Consider the following 20,646-nt stretch of genomic DNA (forward strand, 5'->3'; position numbering starts at 1 on the left):
TCAGTGACGCTATGAACAAGCAGTGGGAAACAGGTGCGCGAATGCTGTGACTATACATCCTCTCCACGCGTGTTCGTCATCCACCACGTGGACACATACAGCCAACGCGGGCACGTGCGGACAAGTTGCCACTCTCTGCACCCACTCACATATACCATAAAGCGTCGTCGGAGCTCCCGGACAAGCCCCCAAACATGGCTTGTGCAAATGGCAGAGTTTCTAACAAACCTACAGGTTAAGCTTTAGCCAATGGCGGACTTCGTCAGTCATCAGCTGCTCGGGATGTTCCATTTGGTCCATAATGTCCGACCCAACGTGCGCCACTCTGTCCCCGCGCAAAATGAAGACGCGATCGGGAAATGCGTTGAATCGCGACGAGAACGAATTGTCCATGGTGTCGACGACCACGCGAACTCTGCTGGCATTACGGCTGTCTTCACTCATACAGTTATAGTTATCGCTATCCAAGGATACAAGATCTCTGTGGGGATAATGCATCAGAATCGGGATAAGGATTTTGTTCTTGAGTCCTCTTGCCTCATGCTAGTCTACAAGTGGGGTACGCACTAGGAATCAGGCATTAAACAGATTTCCCTGAAAACAGGAGTTTGTTCATTATATCATTATCTCATCCTTCTTCTTTTCTTCTTCTTCTTCTTTTAATAATACTTGGACAGCCACACAACAGTAACACTATATTTTCTTCTTTGGGGATCATAGAGAAGAGTTTGTCATGATAGAAGGTATTTTGTTAAATATCTCTCTGCCAAAATAAATCACAGCGACATTAGCATGTGTATAGTTTTGATATGTATATTTACACAGAATGGACTCAAACTATCTCTCGTATCACTGACCTGTCACTAAAGTAACCTTGCTATTTTTCTTTTTCAAAATTTCAAAGTTACAGTGCCACGGGTAAACTCCCCTTCCCTGCTGATATATGAAAAACACTAAGAGGATATAAATATATCTGAAGGTGGTGGCAGACATGCTAACATGTTTATTACATGCAGTCATTAAAAGAAAGGAAAAAGAGTGTTCAAGAGCATTTAAGAGCATTCAAACGTCTGAACTTTTCTTCAATAAGTTAATTCTCCGTGCTGTTAGGAAGCAATACTCAATATCGTGTTAGCAACCCTGGATACAAATCTGGATTATTTGTGTGTGTATGTGTGTGTTTTCATTATACACTATGTACTGTAGGTGGAGAAGAAACTAAGCGGGGGATAGGACGCTTTTCCTACTTACTTTGCTGCGTTGATCCTGTCGTGAATTGAGCTGTGCTTGAAGTTCCGACTCAGTTTGTTCCCCATCCCAAACTCCCCCTTAGCGTGTGCCTCCTCCAAGTAAACTACGATGAATTCTGCCTGGTTTCGGAAGTCCTCTGCCAGCTCGGACAGAGTTCCGCCTACTACGCAGGCCTGAAGAGGAACGAAACAAAGCAAGAAAAAAGAGATTATAGATAAATGATGACATAAAGAGAGGATGAGAAAAGTTATCGACAGATCAGTAAATCAAATATGTCATTATATGTTGCTGAAGAAACAATTGTGTACAAGAATGTTTACGAATGTGGTCCCGAGAGGGTTTTAAAGGTACATGTACTCGGGATCCAAAGAGGGCGCTCTTGCATGGACCAACGTTTACGCAGCTGCTAAATTCTGTACGTCCATCTAATCAAAAGCAATGATTCGTACCGTGCTTTAAAGGGCAACCCAACCAGTTACTAACCTGAAGTGGAGGTCAGGATGATGACGCAGCAAAGACCACGAGGGGGCGGTCTTTGTTGACGTGTACGTCATTCAGTGACGTCATTTCTCCAGCACACGTTTTAAGTGCAATGTTCGGCACGGGATCCCCGGTCCGTACACCGTGGCTCGGTAGATTAGCGAGGGGACCGATGAAATTCAGTTCTTTCATGACCTAGAGAGAAGAGACACAAGTTTATAGAGATGAAGCAATATATCGTGTGTTTAAATCTGATTGACATACATCTCTTTGCGCAATGTCTTATAAGATCTTTGATTATTTTTGATGAGTTTACATTTCCTTTCATTCACTTTTGCAGTATGATCCGTTTGTTTCCGATAAAGTCCACAAACTGCAGCCATTTTGCAAACACCCACGTCTGGTTTTGTGGAAAACCCCTCAGTCAACACGATTTACGCAACAAAAGCTAGAATGACTTATTCGACTGGAAAACATGGTTCCCTCTAAGGATGACTCGTGCACAAACTGCTTGACACCAACAATTAAGGCTTTCAAGAATGCAGCTCATCATGTCACACCCCGCCAAAGTTGTTTAATCAATTTCAGACCAACAGATGCATGAGAATATACCTGGGATATGGAATATATTCCCGGCCCAAAGAGGATGGGGTCCGTTCACTACTCCTGATCGGTCCTCCAAACAAGCAAACAAACAATTTCGTAGGAGGGATCCAGAAGCCCCCCCCCCCTTCAAAAAAAAAAAAAGGGAAATGGAGAAGAAAAAATTCTTATTTTGGCCCACTTTGTTTTTAAGGGGGAAATGGACGGTGGGGGCTGCAGCCCCCAGTCTTCACCCAATGCCCCCTCCCTTCCCGTCCCCCTCCGCCTTTTGTCCTGTCCTTCGTGCAATAAAGGGAACACACCTCTGGTTCATCGTGATATCCCATGAGGACCAGCTGCAGGAGATGGGGAAGCTTCCCCGTGGCGACCAGGTGAGCCAGGTGAAGCATACCAAGGTCGTGGAGCACCTTGAACTCCATCGCCAGTTTACATTGCTGCTCTCACCGAGGAGATAGGTAGATACGTACGTAAGAGAGAAAGAGAGGAAAGAAAACGATTACCGTCACTGCCTTCAATTCATTTCAAATCAATTCAAATCTGCCTTAGCTCACGTTGCTTTAATCAATTTAGTTTAAACCTAACACGATGAAACAGTGTCCTCAAAGATGTTTGTCAGTGTGAATAGAATCGATATGCATTTACGTGAGGTCATTTTTCCTTGTCTCTTATACAGGATTGCCGATTAGGTTGATTTTTACGATAAACATCGGGGTAAGTGACCTCACCCCCCCCCCCCCCCGAAAAAAGTATAAGTAATGTATAGTTTGAAACCCAACCTCATGCCCGAGCACAACATGGAAATTTTCTTTTTAATCAAAGACTCGAAGGCTGTCCAGAGTCGTAGGTTATACAGTGTATTAACTCACCATCATTTTGAACATGATATTCCGCTCTGATGGGTCCATCTTCTCGTCGCAGAGATCCTGAATCTCCTGTGAATTGAACACGGCTTTCATGTGCCTCACCACCGCGATGGCGTTTTCTACGCTCCCGAAGAGCTTGGGCAGTGACGGCATAGACATCATCTTTCCGTTGGGTGGTACCATACCATTTGGGGGCATCAGTCCGTTGGGTGGTGCCATACCATTTGGGGGCATCAGTCCGTTGGGTGGTGCCACACCATTTGGAGGCATCGGTCCGTTGGGTGGTGCCATACCATTTGGGGGCATCAGTCCGTTGGGTGGAGTCATACCATTTGGGGGCATCTGTCCGTTGGATGGTGCCATACCACTTGGGGGCATCGGTCCCACTGGGGGCGGGGTGCCACCTGCAGGCAACTTTCCATCCATGGTGGTGCCATTGGGCATCCCCCCTTCCGGTGCGACACCTTTTCCATTGTTCATCGCGTTCGGCCCCTTGGTCGACATCAGCTGCTTCATCTCCTTCATTTGCCTCATCTTTTCGACCAGCATATCGACCACCTTGGGGTCCATCAGCGGGACGTGATGTTGCAGCGTCACCGCCGTCTTCCCGCCGAGCGACGGGACGACGTCCTTGTCGAACTCGTGCATGCTGCCGTTCTCCAAGTCCTTCATGGCGCTCTTGAGTCCGTCGTTGGGCGGCACCATGGCTGCCTTGATTGTGGAGTTGTTGTTGGTCAGAATGACGGAGTCTGGGTCAAGAAGATGCGGTTGCAGGACACCATTGCCAAGTCCTTGCTGGTCCGTAACACCTACGTCACTTTTCGCAGTGCTACAAGCCCCGCCCATCTTTGGCTAATACCGGACTACTTCTGCGGGTAAACAGAGAACAGGGAATCGGATGACATTAGGTAATGTGCATGTCCTTGAACCAATGACTTAATGTATCTTGTACCCAAGAAATAATGCATTCGTGTAGAAGATAGTAGTTTTTATTTTTACAAGGTTCTTGAGCAGGAATGCAGTCAGAGTCACGCAATGGGGAATATTCATGGTTGTAACATTAAATCCTTAACCTCATTTGAGGAAAACAATAAAGGCGAAAATACATCACATCGCGGTGCGCAGTAAAATTATTTGAAGAAAACTTATGGAAAGTTTACATACACGGATGATCTTCGTTTATTCCTTTAAATCTTTAGCAAGGGAATGTTATAGAAAACATTAAGCACATGTCATTTTGCATAGGACCATCACTTCGTTTGACTCAATGTTGTTGGATTTCTAAAAAAAAAAAAAAACACACACACAAACCCCCCCCCCCCAAAAAAAAAAAAAAAAAAAAACGGAACCACTACTTCATAGGACCTATCTGATAAAATGAAGATTTAAGGCATATAATTATCCGCGCTTTCACAAAGAGGATTGGTCAATTTCTAGTCCATCATACACTATCCAAAATGCCAACAGAGAGCGTATACAGGTCTACTCAAGAGTTTTAGAAATTCCTTTGGATGAATTACGCTGTACTTCATCCAAAGACTTCTCGGGACCTCGTTGTATTGTATTTTGTTTGTTTGTTTGTGTGTGTGTATGTGTGTTTTGTTTTGTTTTGTTTTGTTTTGTTTTGTTTTTTTTTTTGGGGGGGGGGGGTGGTCATGGTTTTAACAAGATTACCAGAGCTGCTAGAGTTAACGTCCAACGTTACTGCTTCAGGCCTGTTGTCATGGTTACCTTATAAAGCATAGACCACAGGCACCTGATCTCATCCATGTTTCAATGGTTTAGTCTCGAGATGAGATGCAAATAGCTCGTTTAAATCCAAATCGCTACTGCTGGTTTTGTTTACACTATAAACGAAAGCACCAAAGGAGAGTGGGTGGAATTATTGCGTGAATGAAACCGCATCGCTCTCTTTTCTGCTTGATTGCTTGAATCGTTAAAAAAAGAGAGGTGGTTAAAAACTACAGCCTCAGGTGCAAAGATTGACGGTTTGAGTCTATACTAGGCAAAATGACTTGACATGTATGGCTCCTCGTGCATGGGCTTGAAGATGGTCATGAATAATGTAATTTTCGTGGTCAAACGACTACCTGCTCTTAAAATAGACGAAAGAAAATCTAAAGTAATGGACAAACAATGCTACTATTTCTCCCATTGCAGCCTTACATGACGTTTCCATTGTTGTGTCACATCAGCTTTCAAAAGTTTTGTTGTAGTTGTTGTTGTTGTTGTTCGTCAGCTTGTTTACGGACAAATTTTAGTGTCACAATAATGAAGAATGATGATAAATATGTCAACTTAATACTTTTATTTCTGATAATGATGATGAGAACAACAGTAATGATGGTAACCAGTGTACTTGGGATGTTTTACCAAAGGAGTCGTAGCGACCATCAAAATTGTTTACGGGTAATTATGATCGTGAGGTAGACATACATAAATCATGCATTACAACTACAGGCGAGGTGTCGTACTGATAAAGAAGATAGAGTAAGGGTTAAAAGGGTTATCTCCAGCGGCAATGTATTATTTCAGTGAAGTCCTTAAAACACGTACATGTACAATTTGATTTGCACTGAATCTCAATTAAAATTGCGAACATGCGTAGAAGGTCCAATGGAAATGAACAGTGGTGGGATTCTGACGTCATTACCTCAGCAAAATTACTTTCTCCCATATATATATATATATATATAAGGATGGCGGTCTGATATGTTTGTTCAGAAAGAGCACCACTATTAGGGCCAAATGTGTGGAGTATCCTGATCATTGTCGTAGATCTTTTTCTTTTTTTTAACACATGCATAGTAGTCAAAGATATTTGGTATATCAATATCGCAGGAGGAATCTAAGCTCAGAGGGCACTTGAAATGAGCATTTTCAATTCATTATCAATTGCCATTTCCAATTCAGTTTCTTTTTAATTTCCAAGTATAAAGTGTAAAGCCTAATTCAAGTACACAATTTAAAGATTTTCTCACCTCTTCCAATATATACAGAGTATGTAAACTTAAATTTACTTTTCTTTTTAATGAAAAGGGTTTTTCTATCTGCCATTGAAAAAGTAAGGGAAACTTAGACAGCCTATAATAAAATTGGTTTTAGGCAGGAAAACGAGGAAAAGTCATTAATACAGAGTCATTCTTTTTATAAAATGTCACCAATTGTGAAAGTATTTCCTATAATAGGCATAGCTTCTGAACGTTTTGGTACCAGTTATAAAGTGACTATAAGACATGGTTTACAAATCTGTGAGTTACAGCAGAGCTTGCTCTCAATGAAGTCGTAAAGATTTCTCTTTCGAGTATGATTGGATTTGTCGCAGATTAGTGATGTAGACAGAAATATCACATGTATTACTATTTTTTTTCCAAATTTGGTATTTCAAGGTGAGAATAACAAAGAGACATTAATCATCTTGACTAGGTGTCATTAAGAAATATATTCGTAATTTATATATAATGTGTAGTAGTACCGATTATAGTAATCCAATGAGCCCCTACCACCTGACATTTGCCAAATTCACTCCAAACTTGATAATTGGCTATAAAAGCCTTACAACAAAACGGCAACAGTTCGTATAATGCCGATGCATGTTGCATACAATACGTCAATACGGTAACCAAACTCAGCAGAGTATGATAGCAGGGGCGGATCCAGAGAGGACAGCAACCGGCGCACGCCCCCCCTTTATTTTTTGTTGAAACAAAAGAAATAAAAAGAAAAAATGGGGGGAGGGGTGCGTGCGCCCCCCCTTTATTTTTGTAAACACGCCCCCTCTTTACGGAATTCCTGGATCCGCCCCTGGATAGGATCGGTGTTTCTTATATGTCATACCACAGTGGTCCCCTCTCGGCCCGTACTTTCAACCGTATTCCAAAACAAAGGTCTGAGGAATCACAACAACATAACCCTCCCTCCCCCCCCCCCCCCGCACTCGGAGGGTGTCATCTTTACCTAGAACAAGTTTTGACAAAACGAGATTATTATCACACAACATCACCTCTTCCCGAGAGTTCCACTGCGAGACAAACCACACTTCTCGATCAATGACAAACGATAACCTACTTTTTCAAAAAGCAAAACATAAATCGCATTTCATCTTTTTACAACTTTAATGTTGCACGTGTCGTGTCGGTAAAAGAAAAGAAGAGAAACACAACGATCCTGTAAATAGTATTGTTCTGGATACTTTGGAGGTGTAGATGATTTGATTATAATTCCTTCGCAAGTCAAAGGGCGAGCTTTTCAGATCTCAGAGTCTGCAAAGCATATATGCAATGCGTTATTTCTCTAACCAATTATTTGCATTACGTCGGGTTGTTTGTAATCTATGTTCCACAATAAAAGCAATGCTTCGTACCATAGCTGTCAGTGTCAGAGAGGAATGTCACGCGCCAACAGGTAAGCAAACTGATATGACGCGCCATTGAATGGAGACAGACAGACAGACTTAAACAGATATTACTGATGAACCTCGAACACCTCCTTTAAAAGGCCACTTCCCGCTATCTCCATTTTGACAACTCTAAAAAGTGGTACATAACAAAGTAAGGACAACGACTCTGCACTCTTATCGCCCTTCGTAATTCTTCTTCTTTTCTTCTTCTTGTCAATGTCAACATCCAAATATTTGATACTAGAGAGGTCGACATCATTTTTGGCTTTTGACACTTTATCCCGGTCTCTGGTTGGTTTGAGCCAGTATGTCAATACAAAATGCAGCAGTGACTTTTAAAGGGTAGAAATTTGCAACAATCATGATAGAAATGCGATTGTTGTACACGTTTATAAGATGTCTGTCAATTGCACTGCTATACATGGTGCGCAGCGTTGAAAGGAAATCGTGCCGCGAGGGGTAAAAAGCGATATGCACTGACGATAGGATTCGAACCTGTAACCTTCAGGTCCGGGTTCGAGTCAAATGTATACACTTATAGACCTACCTGCCTCGTCGTAAATACCAGTGGCAATAAATGCACTGCACTGCAATGTCAACGACATCGTATATGTCGTGGTATACCAACAACCAAGTTTACTCTTAAGGTCACAGCTCAATTGAAACATTTTAATGGGAGAAAAATATGCGAGATGATCTGTCATGAAATTCTCACTTCAGCTATGAAAGTGACAAGATGAAATCGCATTTATTTTTTTTTTCCTGTTTGAAGAGCAGCCATTTCAGATTTGCGTTTAGTTATCGTCTAGAGAACTTCAGTCAGATTTTTTTTTTTTAATTCTAATCTTTGCTCTTTGCCTATCCGCAGAAAACCAGGTTCTGTAATCATTCACCCCGAAAAATCGTCAGTTTTACCGAGAAGAAGAAAAATGAAAATGGTGCATCTCAACTACTTTTGATAAAGACCACCGACATCACTCAAATCAAACCAAATGGCATTACTGTCCAAATCATCCGAACTTAAAAGACTCATGCAGCTCTCCTGAATATCAAAAAGGAAATTATCTTACCTACAACGGTCCAGGCAACATCGCTGCCTGCAAATGAGATTCAAGAAGATGTGCGGCACTTTCGAATTTTGTTTCTTCTTCACGATTGGCTTGCAGCGAAAACAACAAGTGTCCCGAGAAATGAGGTTTTCGTCTCGACCAGAGCTTGACTCGTTAATTGCTGCCGTTGAGGACTAGGGTCCTCATCCTCTTCATGTCGAATTCTGAGAGCATAATGTTTTAATGCCCGTCATTCGCGGCAATTTATAGTGTCGTAGCTCGACGACTACCTGTTGCCCAGGGGCTCCGGGCTCGAGAACAATGCGAGTATTCCGCTCGCACGTGGGCCGCGACGTCTCTTCGTTACAAGTGACACGGTCAAATTAGGTCGAGTAGCTGACACGCCCACTTGTTGTGCGTGGCTTCTGATTGGTCGGCTTTTGACACATACTATGATAGACTCTTCCATTCTGCCAGCACGAGATTGACACGGTGACTGCTCTGTCATTTACTTATCTGTTTGTACGATAACCGATTACGTTGATATTGGCAGTATTATCTCGAATATTTGTGTCAAGCATGTCATTCACATGTATTCGGGTGACGGCTCTCTGTTGACCTACTTCACAGCCTTTCAACCAAAATTAATATGACTGACGGAGCAGGCAAGAAGTCTTTTAGTAATTGTAAGTTTTGCCGTCCCAATTCTCTCACTGTATGTGTATACATGTAAGTGGGTAAGTGGGGTGTGGATGTATGTGTTTATGTGTGTGTGGGTGGGGGGGGGGAGGGGTAGGGGAGAGGTAGCTTGAATTGATTCTATTAAGCTGTTTGGTTTTAGCTTGAATATGATGTGGTAAGAATCGTAACTTTCAGTAATGTTGTTGCCGAGTTTGATAGGGTTGGTCCTCTTAAAAAATCCAAGAAGGAAATGGTTATCATCATGATCCAATCTCTAGTTTTCTCAGGGGAAACGTGCTGAATATTGAGTGTGTTTTGCTTTAGTTGTTTAATCAAAAATCCTCTTAACCTCCTTACTACGAAGAGGTGGGATCGATAGAAAGAATAAACGGTGAGGAGAGTCAATGCAGTGCTAGAAGAAGAAGAAGAAGAAGAAGAAGAAGAAGAAAGACAGGAAGATGAGAGTGAGGAGAAGAGGATAGAAAGGAGAAAGAAAGTAGCAGAAAAATCGGGGCAATACAGACGACGAAAACAGACGAGCTTGTCGAGGGAGAAGAAGAAGGAGAGGGAAAAGTGCAAGCCAAGATTATCGAGTCATCATGAAAATCAAGAGAGTAAAGCTGCCTCCTACAGTGATATCTACAGGGACAGAAAAAAAGAAGAGAGAAACAAATGAATAGAAGAAAAGGGTGACATTAACAAGACAAACACGGAAACATTTTAAAACTATTCTCCGGAGTGTCAAAGCTCTTACACTTGATAACCACTACAGTTATACCTAAAAAGAAAAAATAAATAAATAGATAAATAAGAGAAAGAGATGACGTTAAAAAGATAAACGAAAAGACATCGAGAACAAAAAAGAGAGATAAAACAATATATAAACAGTTCAGGAGAGAAAAAAAGAAACTATATTACAGGGAATATAAGGACCAAAGACGGATTATGAAAGACACACTCAACTGACACAACAAACACACACACACACACACACACACACACACACACACACACACACACACAGGTTGTGAAAAGATGCGAATAATGCGCACTCAATGTTTACCAAAACTTGATTGTATTCTATGAGTCATAAAAAAAACCCGATTACCGTTGTTCCCCTCTCTCGTCAAACTGCATCTCACCTTTGTCCGACCCACACGTGCCCAACACGGTTTCATCAGGAGGCGTGTCAATTTGGCCGCTATCTCTGTTGACCCAATTTGGAATTACTTAGCCCAGTTATCCCCAGACGTATTGTTCATGGCTGAGCCACAATCAACCTAGTTGTCACTCCTACATAAACTCATATCCCCTGTACCGATATGAAGTAATGAATTAATAAAAAGAATAAGAATAAAACGGTAATGAGGTAAGGTAAATATGCTGAGTACAGGAGAGGCAGAAACTCATGTGTAGCTCAACTGTAAGTATGAGTTTTCGCGATACAATGTGATATATTTTTGCTCGAAGATACGAAGTCTCCCAAATTCTGTCTAAGCAATGTACCTCTTTGTTTAAATCTAAGAAAATAAAAGAAATACGTTGTAAACTAATATATATGCATTGTCCTGCATGAAGCTGCAAGTTTTTCTGATGATTTGTGTTCATTGTGCAAATATCGCCCATCCAAGCATAAAAGTGAGCGAAGAACATTATCGTATAATTCATGTTCTCGTGTAAGTTATGTTATGTAGTTGCTGTATTAATAAAGAGATGAAGTGTCAGTCTGCAGTTACTTCCATGCAGAGTCAGATGTGTCAAGTATTGGTATACTAAGTATACCCATGTCTGTACATACGTTGCTCCAGAAACAATTATGCAAAGCTCTGTCTCAAGTCGAGACTGGTGAATGACGGATTGCCTATGATCATACCCTAACTGATTCTCCGAGCTTGACTTATATACTAACAATAGTTTTGAACGTCCTGTGGGGTTCCCTCGAACCGTAAGTATTATTGGTGATGCGACAATACAAGTTCTGTGACCGGAAGACCGAAGATAAACATTTACGCACCCCTACAATCGAATAAAATCACCCCCTGTTACATGCGTCCAATAGGAAGTGACGTTTCATACGTAGTCCACCGCTTGCTCATCATTGTCCAATGGGAAGGGCGCTCTCTTTGTGCTGTGCGGGACAAGCCAAAGCCTGGCACAGACGTTTCTGAATGAAATAGACCGAGACTTTGTAAATACTGAAAAGTGTGATAGGCATTCTTGGTCGGGTTTTGTTCTTGCCTCCCCGACCGACCATGATCGTCTGCTGTTATCTCGTCGATTGACGTTGCCCTACTTCTTCGTTTCTTGTTTGTTTCCTTTTCACTGACACATGATTTCTTTAAAATGATCTAATTAGTGATCGCACATGTATTATGTACATTTTTAAGGGCGTTCGAGTAACCCAGATATTGATTTGAGGCTGGAGAGCTACTATAAGTCTTTTTGTTTCTGTATTTTTTTTTTGTTTTTTTTTTGCAACATTTCTGTATCGAGTGTTTGCTCCGATCGGTACACAGGCGGGGACCATCATGTGTGCTCTTTTACCTAGAAATCATCGAGCAGAAGTAGGTCGCATTTCGTGTGTCTGTAAACCCACCATCCCCCGCAGGTTGGGTGACATCGGTACCTCGATGGCACGACCACGAGACGCCTTACCAAATCATATACATTATATTATCGTGTGCGTGTATGTCTGTGTGTGTGTGTGTGTGTGTGTGTGTGTGTGTTTTAGTGATTACATGGTAATTTTCATATTACATGTCGTTTTTTTTCTTCTTCAGTCGACGTACGTCACGACGAACTGAAAAACGGGTTTTCCTATTAAATGGCATAGGAAAGACTGAAGAACAATTTTGAGCTCATTGTATGTATACTATGATAACATACAAAATGGAAAAAATGGAGTGAAACGCCGAAGCCACATCTAAAAGAGTGGATTTTGTTATCTAAAATCGAAACCTACCGTTTGGCCCGATACCAAAGCAATGGCTTTAATCATATTAGGATGATTATATACAGTCTCAAACGTCTGATAAGATTCTAGAAATCTGTCAAACTCATAGTTAAAGTAGCGACCACAGCTGTTTGATGAAGAAGTGTATATAAGTATATATCATGTAGGACATATGTATTTTTATATACTCCTGTAAACTACATGACTGAAATAGCACCTTTGTTAAAGGTCCTGTTTACCTTTGGGAGCAGTGATTTAAAATGTTCAAGATATCACATTTGATGCATATGTGTAGGTCAGTTGTATCACAAAACAACCTACCTCATAGATTTTTTTTTTTTTGCAATAAAGCCTAAAATATAAGGAGATATCACTTTGTTTCTCATTAAACCATACACTGTCTGGAAACATTTTTATTATAACTATTGTTCCCATTTTGTATATTCAACAATACTTAACATCGATGATGCTGGTTCAAACTTTTACATTGGTTGTTTCTACCCCTAACTCACATGTTAGAACTATTATGAAGCACTAATGCTGGATTTTTGTTTCATCTGCAAATGGTAAATTATGCCTTTAAGACTTGATTTTATCCGCTGTCTTGGAACCGAGTGCCGGGGAACAACTCCGCGAGCGCAGCTAGGTGTTTGCAAGGTGCAAACAGGTATAAAAGGTCGCGCGACACACAAGGATGTAGCGACTCGTCCTTGTATAGGGTCTGTGTTTCTCGCGAAAATAAAACTAATTCCAGCGACGGCTTGGGAGTAATTTTCCAATTTCTGACAACAACTCTCAACGTCTATCCCCAGGAGAGGATGTTTATAAATATGCGCGCTTATTTTTTACCCTCCATTACATTTTTATAACATGTATGATATAGATTCCGCGATGTCTGAGACTTGGAGTAACGAAATAATATAGAATATAGTTTCTACATATCCTAATTGTCACACACCTCAAAGTTTGTAAAGCCTTTAGAACGCAAATTTTATCGTGGATTTAAAAGGCTTTTGTCACAAACACATCACAAAAATTTTAAGGAGACTCATTTCGTCTTGTCTTAAGACTACTGGAAGAAGAATGTAAAATCTGTTCAGGGATCGACTTGGAAATTTCACAATAAACTTTGTCTTTTTTAAAATTTCATTCATCTTATCAGCACGCACACTATACCCTCTTGACCAAGGTGTATTGGTATCAATAGCTGATTCGGTTATATTATAGATTTTATATTATCATTATCATTGTTATAATTGTTATCATGATCATCATTATCATATCTACTGTAGATTTTGAATCAAAATCATTTGACAACGGGCGGGGAGCCTAAGAATTTGTGTTCTTAAAATAAACTGTTGGTATTGATACATTTCTTGAGTTCTGTTCTATTCTTATATTATTGTACCAACACATGTACTACGAATTACTATATATTTATTATATAATATATATATATATATATATATATATATATATATATATATGTATGAAGACGATGAAGACAAACAAGTTGACATAATGCATTAGAATCCAACTTCATTTATTTGCTCTTATTCCAACACGCGGATAATAATACCACTATATATATATGTATATATATATACATATATACATATATATATATATATATATATATATATATATATATATATATATATGTATGGTATTATATATATATATATATATATATATATATATATATATATATAATACCATTATATATATATATATATATATATATATATATATATATATATCCCTAGTTGGCACCTTAGGGAGACATATTGGGGGGAAGTGTCTTCATTAGGGAGACAACTGGTCATTAAGGAGACAATTTTCGTGTCTCCATTGCGTAAACTGCCATTGAACATGTAATAATAAATTTGCATATAAAACAAATGGAAATGTCTTCCAAATGACCCATCTAGGAGTATATATATATGTATATGTATATGTATATGTATATGTATATGTATATAGTGTGTGTGAAAGGTGTGTTTTCAGTTGTTAAACCCCTGGGCCGTCGCATCTTAGTAGTGTGTAGGTGAGAGAAAGGATGAGACGATAGACGTAGCTTGAATCCTCACAGTTTGATTTTTATTCTTAAGCTTTCGGGCCCTGCCCTTTATCAAGACTGAGGATCAAAGAAATCGGACAAAATAATGATGATGGATACAGAACATGATATAGATATTGTATACAAAAAATAATAATGATCAAGATAATAGTGAAAATAATAACGATAATGATAGAGGTAAAAATGGCAGAAAATAACAAAGTTAATAGGAGTGTATATAACGCCCTGAAGATGGGCATTGCCTGTGTATTGAGGGTGTGGGTATCCATGCTTGTCCGAGTGGGTGGATGGGGTAAGGATAAGAAGTCTGAACTCAGGGGGATCCTGGCCGGATTGCCGGCAGGATACCAGCTGAAAACTAGGAGTATGAGTGTAAAAGGTGTGTTTTCAGTTGTTAAACCCCTGGGCCGTCGCATCTTGTCGCTGAATGAGATATTGCTATATATATTATATAGATAGATGGATAGATAAATAGATATAGATATACACAAAATACATACATACACATGAACAGCTTGGACACACAAATTATTTGTATTATCAATATATTCACTATTACCATTATTCCATTATTTGCTTGAAGGACATCTTCTATTTCTCCCATTTCATCTCACCCAGCACCACTTCTTTTCAACTTCATCTCTCTCTATTTTACCTCAGCATAATTCAAAAGGAGATCATCTCGCGACCTCCCATAGTACACGATGGACTGTTGGTCAGAATAAGAGCTTTAGTACTTACAGAGACATACCGCGACCAAGCATGGAACCTCCATTTTTGCACGTACCAAAAGCCAAAGGACGGAAAAAAACAACAACACACAAACACACACACAAACACACACACACCCTTACACATATTATTATGATATGCACAATGATAGTCCGCCTGTCAAGTATCACTATTAAAACCTAAAGTTTGATTTGGATACAAGAAAATAAAACAATGGAATAAAGACTGAAGCGCGTACTTTTTATAGCTGTCTCAACTGTTTTTCAACCAAATTTTCCAGTTTTCCCGGTTAAACTACAGCACCTGCGTGCGCAGTACCTTTTTTTTATGGAGGAACCTGTCTGCTGCATGCATACAGCGATATTCTTCCTCTTATATTTCCGACTTTTCTATAAGGACGTTCAACTTTTGACCTACTTCGTCTCTCCACGCGTGCTGTATACCCTTGACCTACGACGACGTCACAATTTATGAATGAAAATGACGGGGTGGCGGGCCTGTCTGTCTATGCTCGAAGCCACAAGCGATCGTCTGTGACAGTTTGACCGGCGAGTGTGTGCTCGGATTTTTCGTCGGGATTTTGGCCTGGCCTAGATTCGCGTCATTTAGACAAAATTGACCTCAAAGTGACCTGAATCAGATCCAGCGACGATGGAATGGCGTCACGGGACCGTTAGCTTTTCTAGGAAATCCCGGAGATATTGTGATTGTTCCATCACGAATACTGGTCCCGATCGCCACACACCGGACAAAGTGAATAGTTAGTTTTTGCTCCGCCCGCTATATAAGAGATTAAGGAGGCAAAACGCGCGCACGAATGTAAGTCAGGGTGTGTTTGGAAGGTGAGTGACGGGCGGGCGATGTGAGGTCAGCTGGTGAGCCTTCTGAGGACTTGAATCACCTCCCGTCATGCACCTTTAAAGGGAAACACCACTTCATGTTAAGTCTTCTCTACAAAGAGAATAATATCAGAGAAACACAGGGAAGAAGCCATATCAAAATTGAAAAGAGAAGAAGAAGTGACAGATTTTTAAGTTTATGTATAACGTGTGATGCGAAAAAGTGATGTCAGTCGCGATCACTTAATTGAATATAAAAAAAATTATTAAAGTGATAACATCATTCACTTCACACTTCATTAACTTCCTTCTTTTCTGTGAAACGAAAATTAATCACTTCATTATTCGCATTGTACAATATTCGTAGGTTGCACTTTATTGACAACACTTTTGAGGGATTTCGAGAAATGTATACATACATTGTATATGACTCCTTCATGTACTAACCAATGTGAGATTTGTGGGTGATGACGTCATAATGTCTTTTCACTTGCACACGACACTGCATAGATTCAGACTGAAGCTTCACTGTCCATGAAAAACAGTGAAACTTTCCAAAACTTTTCCAAAGTTTCTCTAACTCTCTCACTTTTGGTTTCGTATGTTCGACTTTAAAGTACAAATTTCACAGTGATGTTTGCTTGACATAACATACCTTCTACTTCGATCGTATCAATTAATGATTATGGCGTAGACTTTCTCTTTAATTTTTGCAAAGGAGGTCATCATATATCCATCCTTGACAGCCCCCTTCAATAAACTTTCTGAATAACTGGACAAAGTTCTGAATGACGCGGTGGTCTACATCATCATCTGTTCAACATCACTTTCTCTGTTCTTCTCGCTTTAACTCATCCCCGGGAAACTATATTAGATTACGAGCTCTGCTGGTTTACCATGTGGAGAAAACAACGTGGCATATATTACAGACCTTCAACGCACTCCATGCATTATCATCAATACGCTATTATAAAAGTGATGATAACAACAATGAAGATAAAAGCGATACTGCGAGCTTAGTATTCAGATCTGAATCCTCATGGGTGGTAAAGAGAATGGATATAGGTGCCCTGCAAAGAAATCGTCCTTCAACGAAGTTTAAAAAGTTACTGAAGTCAATGCAGACTCGCAGAAGAACAACCACTCTTTCCTATGGGCACGCAAGAGATGAGAGATAGAAATGCCCATTGTGTTGGCACATGATTATTATTTCCCTCTTTTGATCTTCATGCGTCGCCCGAACACGACCCACTAAAGTGTCTTTCAAATTTGAAAATATTTCCTAGGTGAAGTTAAACTGTTGATGAATATCGCCACAATCTTACTGTTGTCCAATTATAAGAACAAGACACATACTCAGTGTACGAAATATTCAGTACGATAATCCTTCCCTAGGCAAATAACGTATGAATGACCCACATATTAGACAGATAATTATTTTTATGACAGAATGATAAAATTATTCTGCTAAAAAGAAGTCCATATCATAGCTCTGTTCGTCAGAGAACTTTTTCAAATAATGTGGTATGAAGAACCATCGATATTTGATAGAGTTACACGCACAATATAGCTTAGATGCACTTTATAGGTTTCACACAACGAAGCAGTGGTCCCAGATGAGAGAGCATTCTACAATACTGGACGTTACTGGATATTAAAGAGCTTTGGTATTAACCCACTATAATCTGTTCATGAGACTTGGGGAATTGAATTTGGGCACTCAGTTGTGATTACATCCAATACCCTGTTCCAATAATATTGTTTGTTTCCCATGCCAGGAAAGTGCGATCATCGTTGGTATATTAGTATTATCTTATTTCACCCCTTCTCGTCCTCCTCCAAGAACTCACATTATTCTCAGCACTGAATCCTTACTTTCCCTATAACTGCATGGGGGCTACATGACCTCGATTCTCTTTTCTTTGTCCCCATCTGCCCTTTCTTCCTGCCTGCCCCCCCCCTTTCTTTCTCTGTAATTCTTTTGTCTTTTCCATCTTTGCCCGTTCGGCTCTCCTGCACGACTTTGGACATTCGTGAAATTAGGACTTCGCCGGATGAATAGAGGGACTGGGGGTGCCTCGGAATCAAAACCGGTGATTAGCTTCACGGAAAGTTTCCCGGAATGCGAACAGCTGACCCCAAAATCCGATGACGCCAGAGAAAAGGTGTACTAGCTGAATCTCCCTCCCACCTCATCAGCTCAGTCCAATGAGGGGGTTCAGAGAATGGAGCTTATTCACCATGAAATTTTTAAAGTACCGTTGTGTTTTGTTTTGTTTTGTTTTGTTTTGTTTTTTGTTGATCATGCCGTATTTTCTTGAGTGCCATTGTACTTTTTATTCGGCGATGAGAAAACCTTGTAAGATCACGTCAGAAAAAAAGACACCCGATAACTTACGAGAGAGAACCAGTGGAGGAATATAATGAAAAATGTACAAAATACATGATATTATTCCCACGATTAATATCTGAATGAAGGGAAAGCAGCTATGTAGATAGAAACTTAATATTGTATAATTATGTAAATAATAGCAATTAGTGCCTACAAGAAAACAATCTAAAGACATATGTACATAGTCCACTCCTGAGCCTGAGGACTAGACCTTTGATGATATAATAAAAATTTATATTGTGCAGTCATCACAATGACATTTAATTAGCATTACTTTAATGCGAACATGCAGTGAAGAATAGGACTGAAGAACGCTCATGAAAGAGTGCAATTTTACGTTCGTTTTTCATGTATACTTTGTCATGTTAAAATAGGATGTCCAGCCACCACAGCATTTTGAGCGGGTGCATGTCACGAGTCATACAGCCCACTCATGCAGCTCATGAGCTCAACATTAGGTCAGTGAGGCCCATGGGTTCGACCCCAGGCAAACAAGGTCCACGAGTCCGACATTTCGCAAAAAAAAAGGCTCATGAGACAGACATCATGATGCTGAATGTACGCATTTTTTGTATAGTCATGATAGTGACGGACTCTTGGATTTTTTTTTTTCAGGTGTCGAACTCGTGGGCCGTTTGACTTGTGGGTGTCGGGTACATGGGATGACTCCATTTGAACAACAGGACTCGAAGGATCGGGCGATTGGTGGATGCGATATGGTGCATTCCATCTATAACCCGACCTACTTCTAATCAGTCATGACATTGTCAGACGATTGGCGACTATAATGGCTCTTCTTTTCGGTTCGCGATACACTTGAAATGCTTCCTATTGGGGCGTATCAAAACAAAATGATGTGAATTTCATAGACGCTATGTCATGTGCCTTTTGTTCCCTTTTTATCATCCGTGAATATTGACATGTTGACGCAAAGCCGTACCTTGGTAATCAGAATCATGCCTAATCAAATAGCTGCCACGAGTTGGAAAGCAAATATTCATCATTGTCAGTCGTTCAAGGCACGTTCATTGTGACCTCGTCCTAGTTTTTACGTTCTTGCTGTCGTTTAGTTCAGCATTTGTGTATTGTATTATTAATATTTTCTAATACAGATATTCTCATAGTGCGTGCTCATGTTGTCAGTTTCATTACATTTTTGTTGTTGTTGTTCTTGCCTTCTGTACGAGCGCCGAACGCCAGAAACGGCATACGAAGTCCAACATAATAACGTCCTTATCATCAGGCACCTGGACATCTTCTCGGCCATTTGAAGCCACCACGGCGCCATCTTACCATGTACATCGCCCTTGCCTAATTTGTGTACAGAGCTCACGACATCACGTGATCTCGGTGATGGGCTCTGCTGGTAAATGCATGCCAATCACCAAAGAGTTTGCCTGGTAAGATGGCGGCGAGGCGGCTTCACTTGTCTGTGCAGCTCAAATAGGCCAATGAGATATCCAGATACCTTCTATACGTGTAGAGACCATTGGTAGCCTATAAACCTTCCAGAGAAATCACTTTAAGCATGCAAAATAAGTTACACTGTTGTAACCTCGGGGAGGAGATAGTGGTTACCAAGAGCACACGTGTCATATTATGTCTGTGACACCGGGCAATGATGGCTGCATTGGTTATACAGCTCGTTATTCCGAAGGTTCGTCAATCCTAAAATTGACGAAAAGTTTGTTATGCCGAAGTTTCGTTAATTCGAGAATGAAATAAGGTTTGTAATTCTGAAGTTTGTTATACGACGCATCGTCTGTTTGTTTCGGGTTAACGAGCCGTATTTCATTTTCTTCTGTTTTTCGATGAACGCACATCCGGATTAACAAACCTGATAAATAGCAAACCCTTATTTCACTCTCGGATTAGCGAACCTCCGGAACAAAAAGCCTTCGGTAAAAGGCCACAAAAGTTAATGTTTGGATTAACGATCCCTTTTTCATACTTTGGACAACATACCTTTTCCATATTCTAATTAATAAACATCCACAGGTATATAGGGAATTTGCGCCCTTCGGAATAAGGAACATTCGGTATAACGAACCTTATTTCATTTTCGGATCAACGAACCTTCGGAATAACGACCAATATTTATTGTTCACGAGGAATCAACAAGGGCTAACTTTATTTCTCGAGCACCACGTGTGTGATCTCTCTCCTCGTAGCCCTACATGTCATAGCAACTTTTCCATTCACGTGGTTTTCTTTGGACCAATTCATGAATACACGACTTTGCATAATTATGTGCATATTCATAGAATTGGCAGTTTCGATAACTTTGGTCCTCAACAATGGTGATATTGCGTGAGTTAATCAAA

At 40.3% G+C, this 20,646-nt stretch overlaps 2 protein-coding genes across 2 annotated transcripts; both read right to left on the reverse strand.

The window, feature by feature from the left end:
• Positions 1-228: 228 nt before the first annotated feature.
• Positions 229-1,676, reverse strand: LOC140242999 (type I iodothyronine deiodinase-like). The gene is made up of 3 exons (XM_072322739.1): positions 1,671-1,676; positions 1,252-1,424; positions 229-481 (listed from the first exon to the last, which is right to left on the reverse strand). Exons 1-3 carry the CDS (start codon positions 1,674-1,676, stop codon positions 229-231), a joined length of 432 nt encoding a protein of 143 aa, XP_072178840.1.
• On the reverse strand, positions 1,297-3,950 carry LOC140243000 (uncharacterized; the record flags this gene model as incomplete). The annotated part of the gene is made up of 5 exons (XM_072322740.1): positions 1,297-1,424; positions 1,735-1,926; positions 2,637-2,768; positions 3,201-3,342; positions 3,457-3,950. Coding segments are annotated over 4 exons (948 nt in total), but the record flags the coding sequence as incomplete, so codon positions are not given.
• Between the last annotated feature and the right edge of the window lie 16,696 nt (positions 3,951-20,646).

The sequence above is a fragment of the Diadema setosum genome, chromosome 19 (genome assembly GCF_964275005.1).
Source record: "Diadema setosum chromosome 19, eeDiaSeto1, whole genome shotgun sequence".
NCBI classification, from domain to species: domain Eukaryota; kingdom Metazoa; phylum Echinodermata; class Echinoidea; order Diadematoida; family Diadematidae; genus Diadema; species Diadema setosum.

Bases quoted from the DNA above. Each gene is read 5' to 3' on its own strand.
- LOC140242999 (XM_072322739.1), bottom strand. The intron at 482-1,251 runs GTAAGTAGGAAA...TTATCCCCACAG, and splicing joins GACAGGATCAACGCAGCAAA to AGATCTTGTATCCTTGGATA.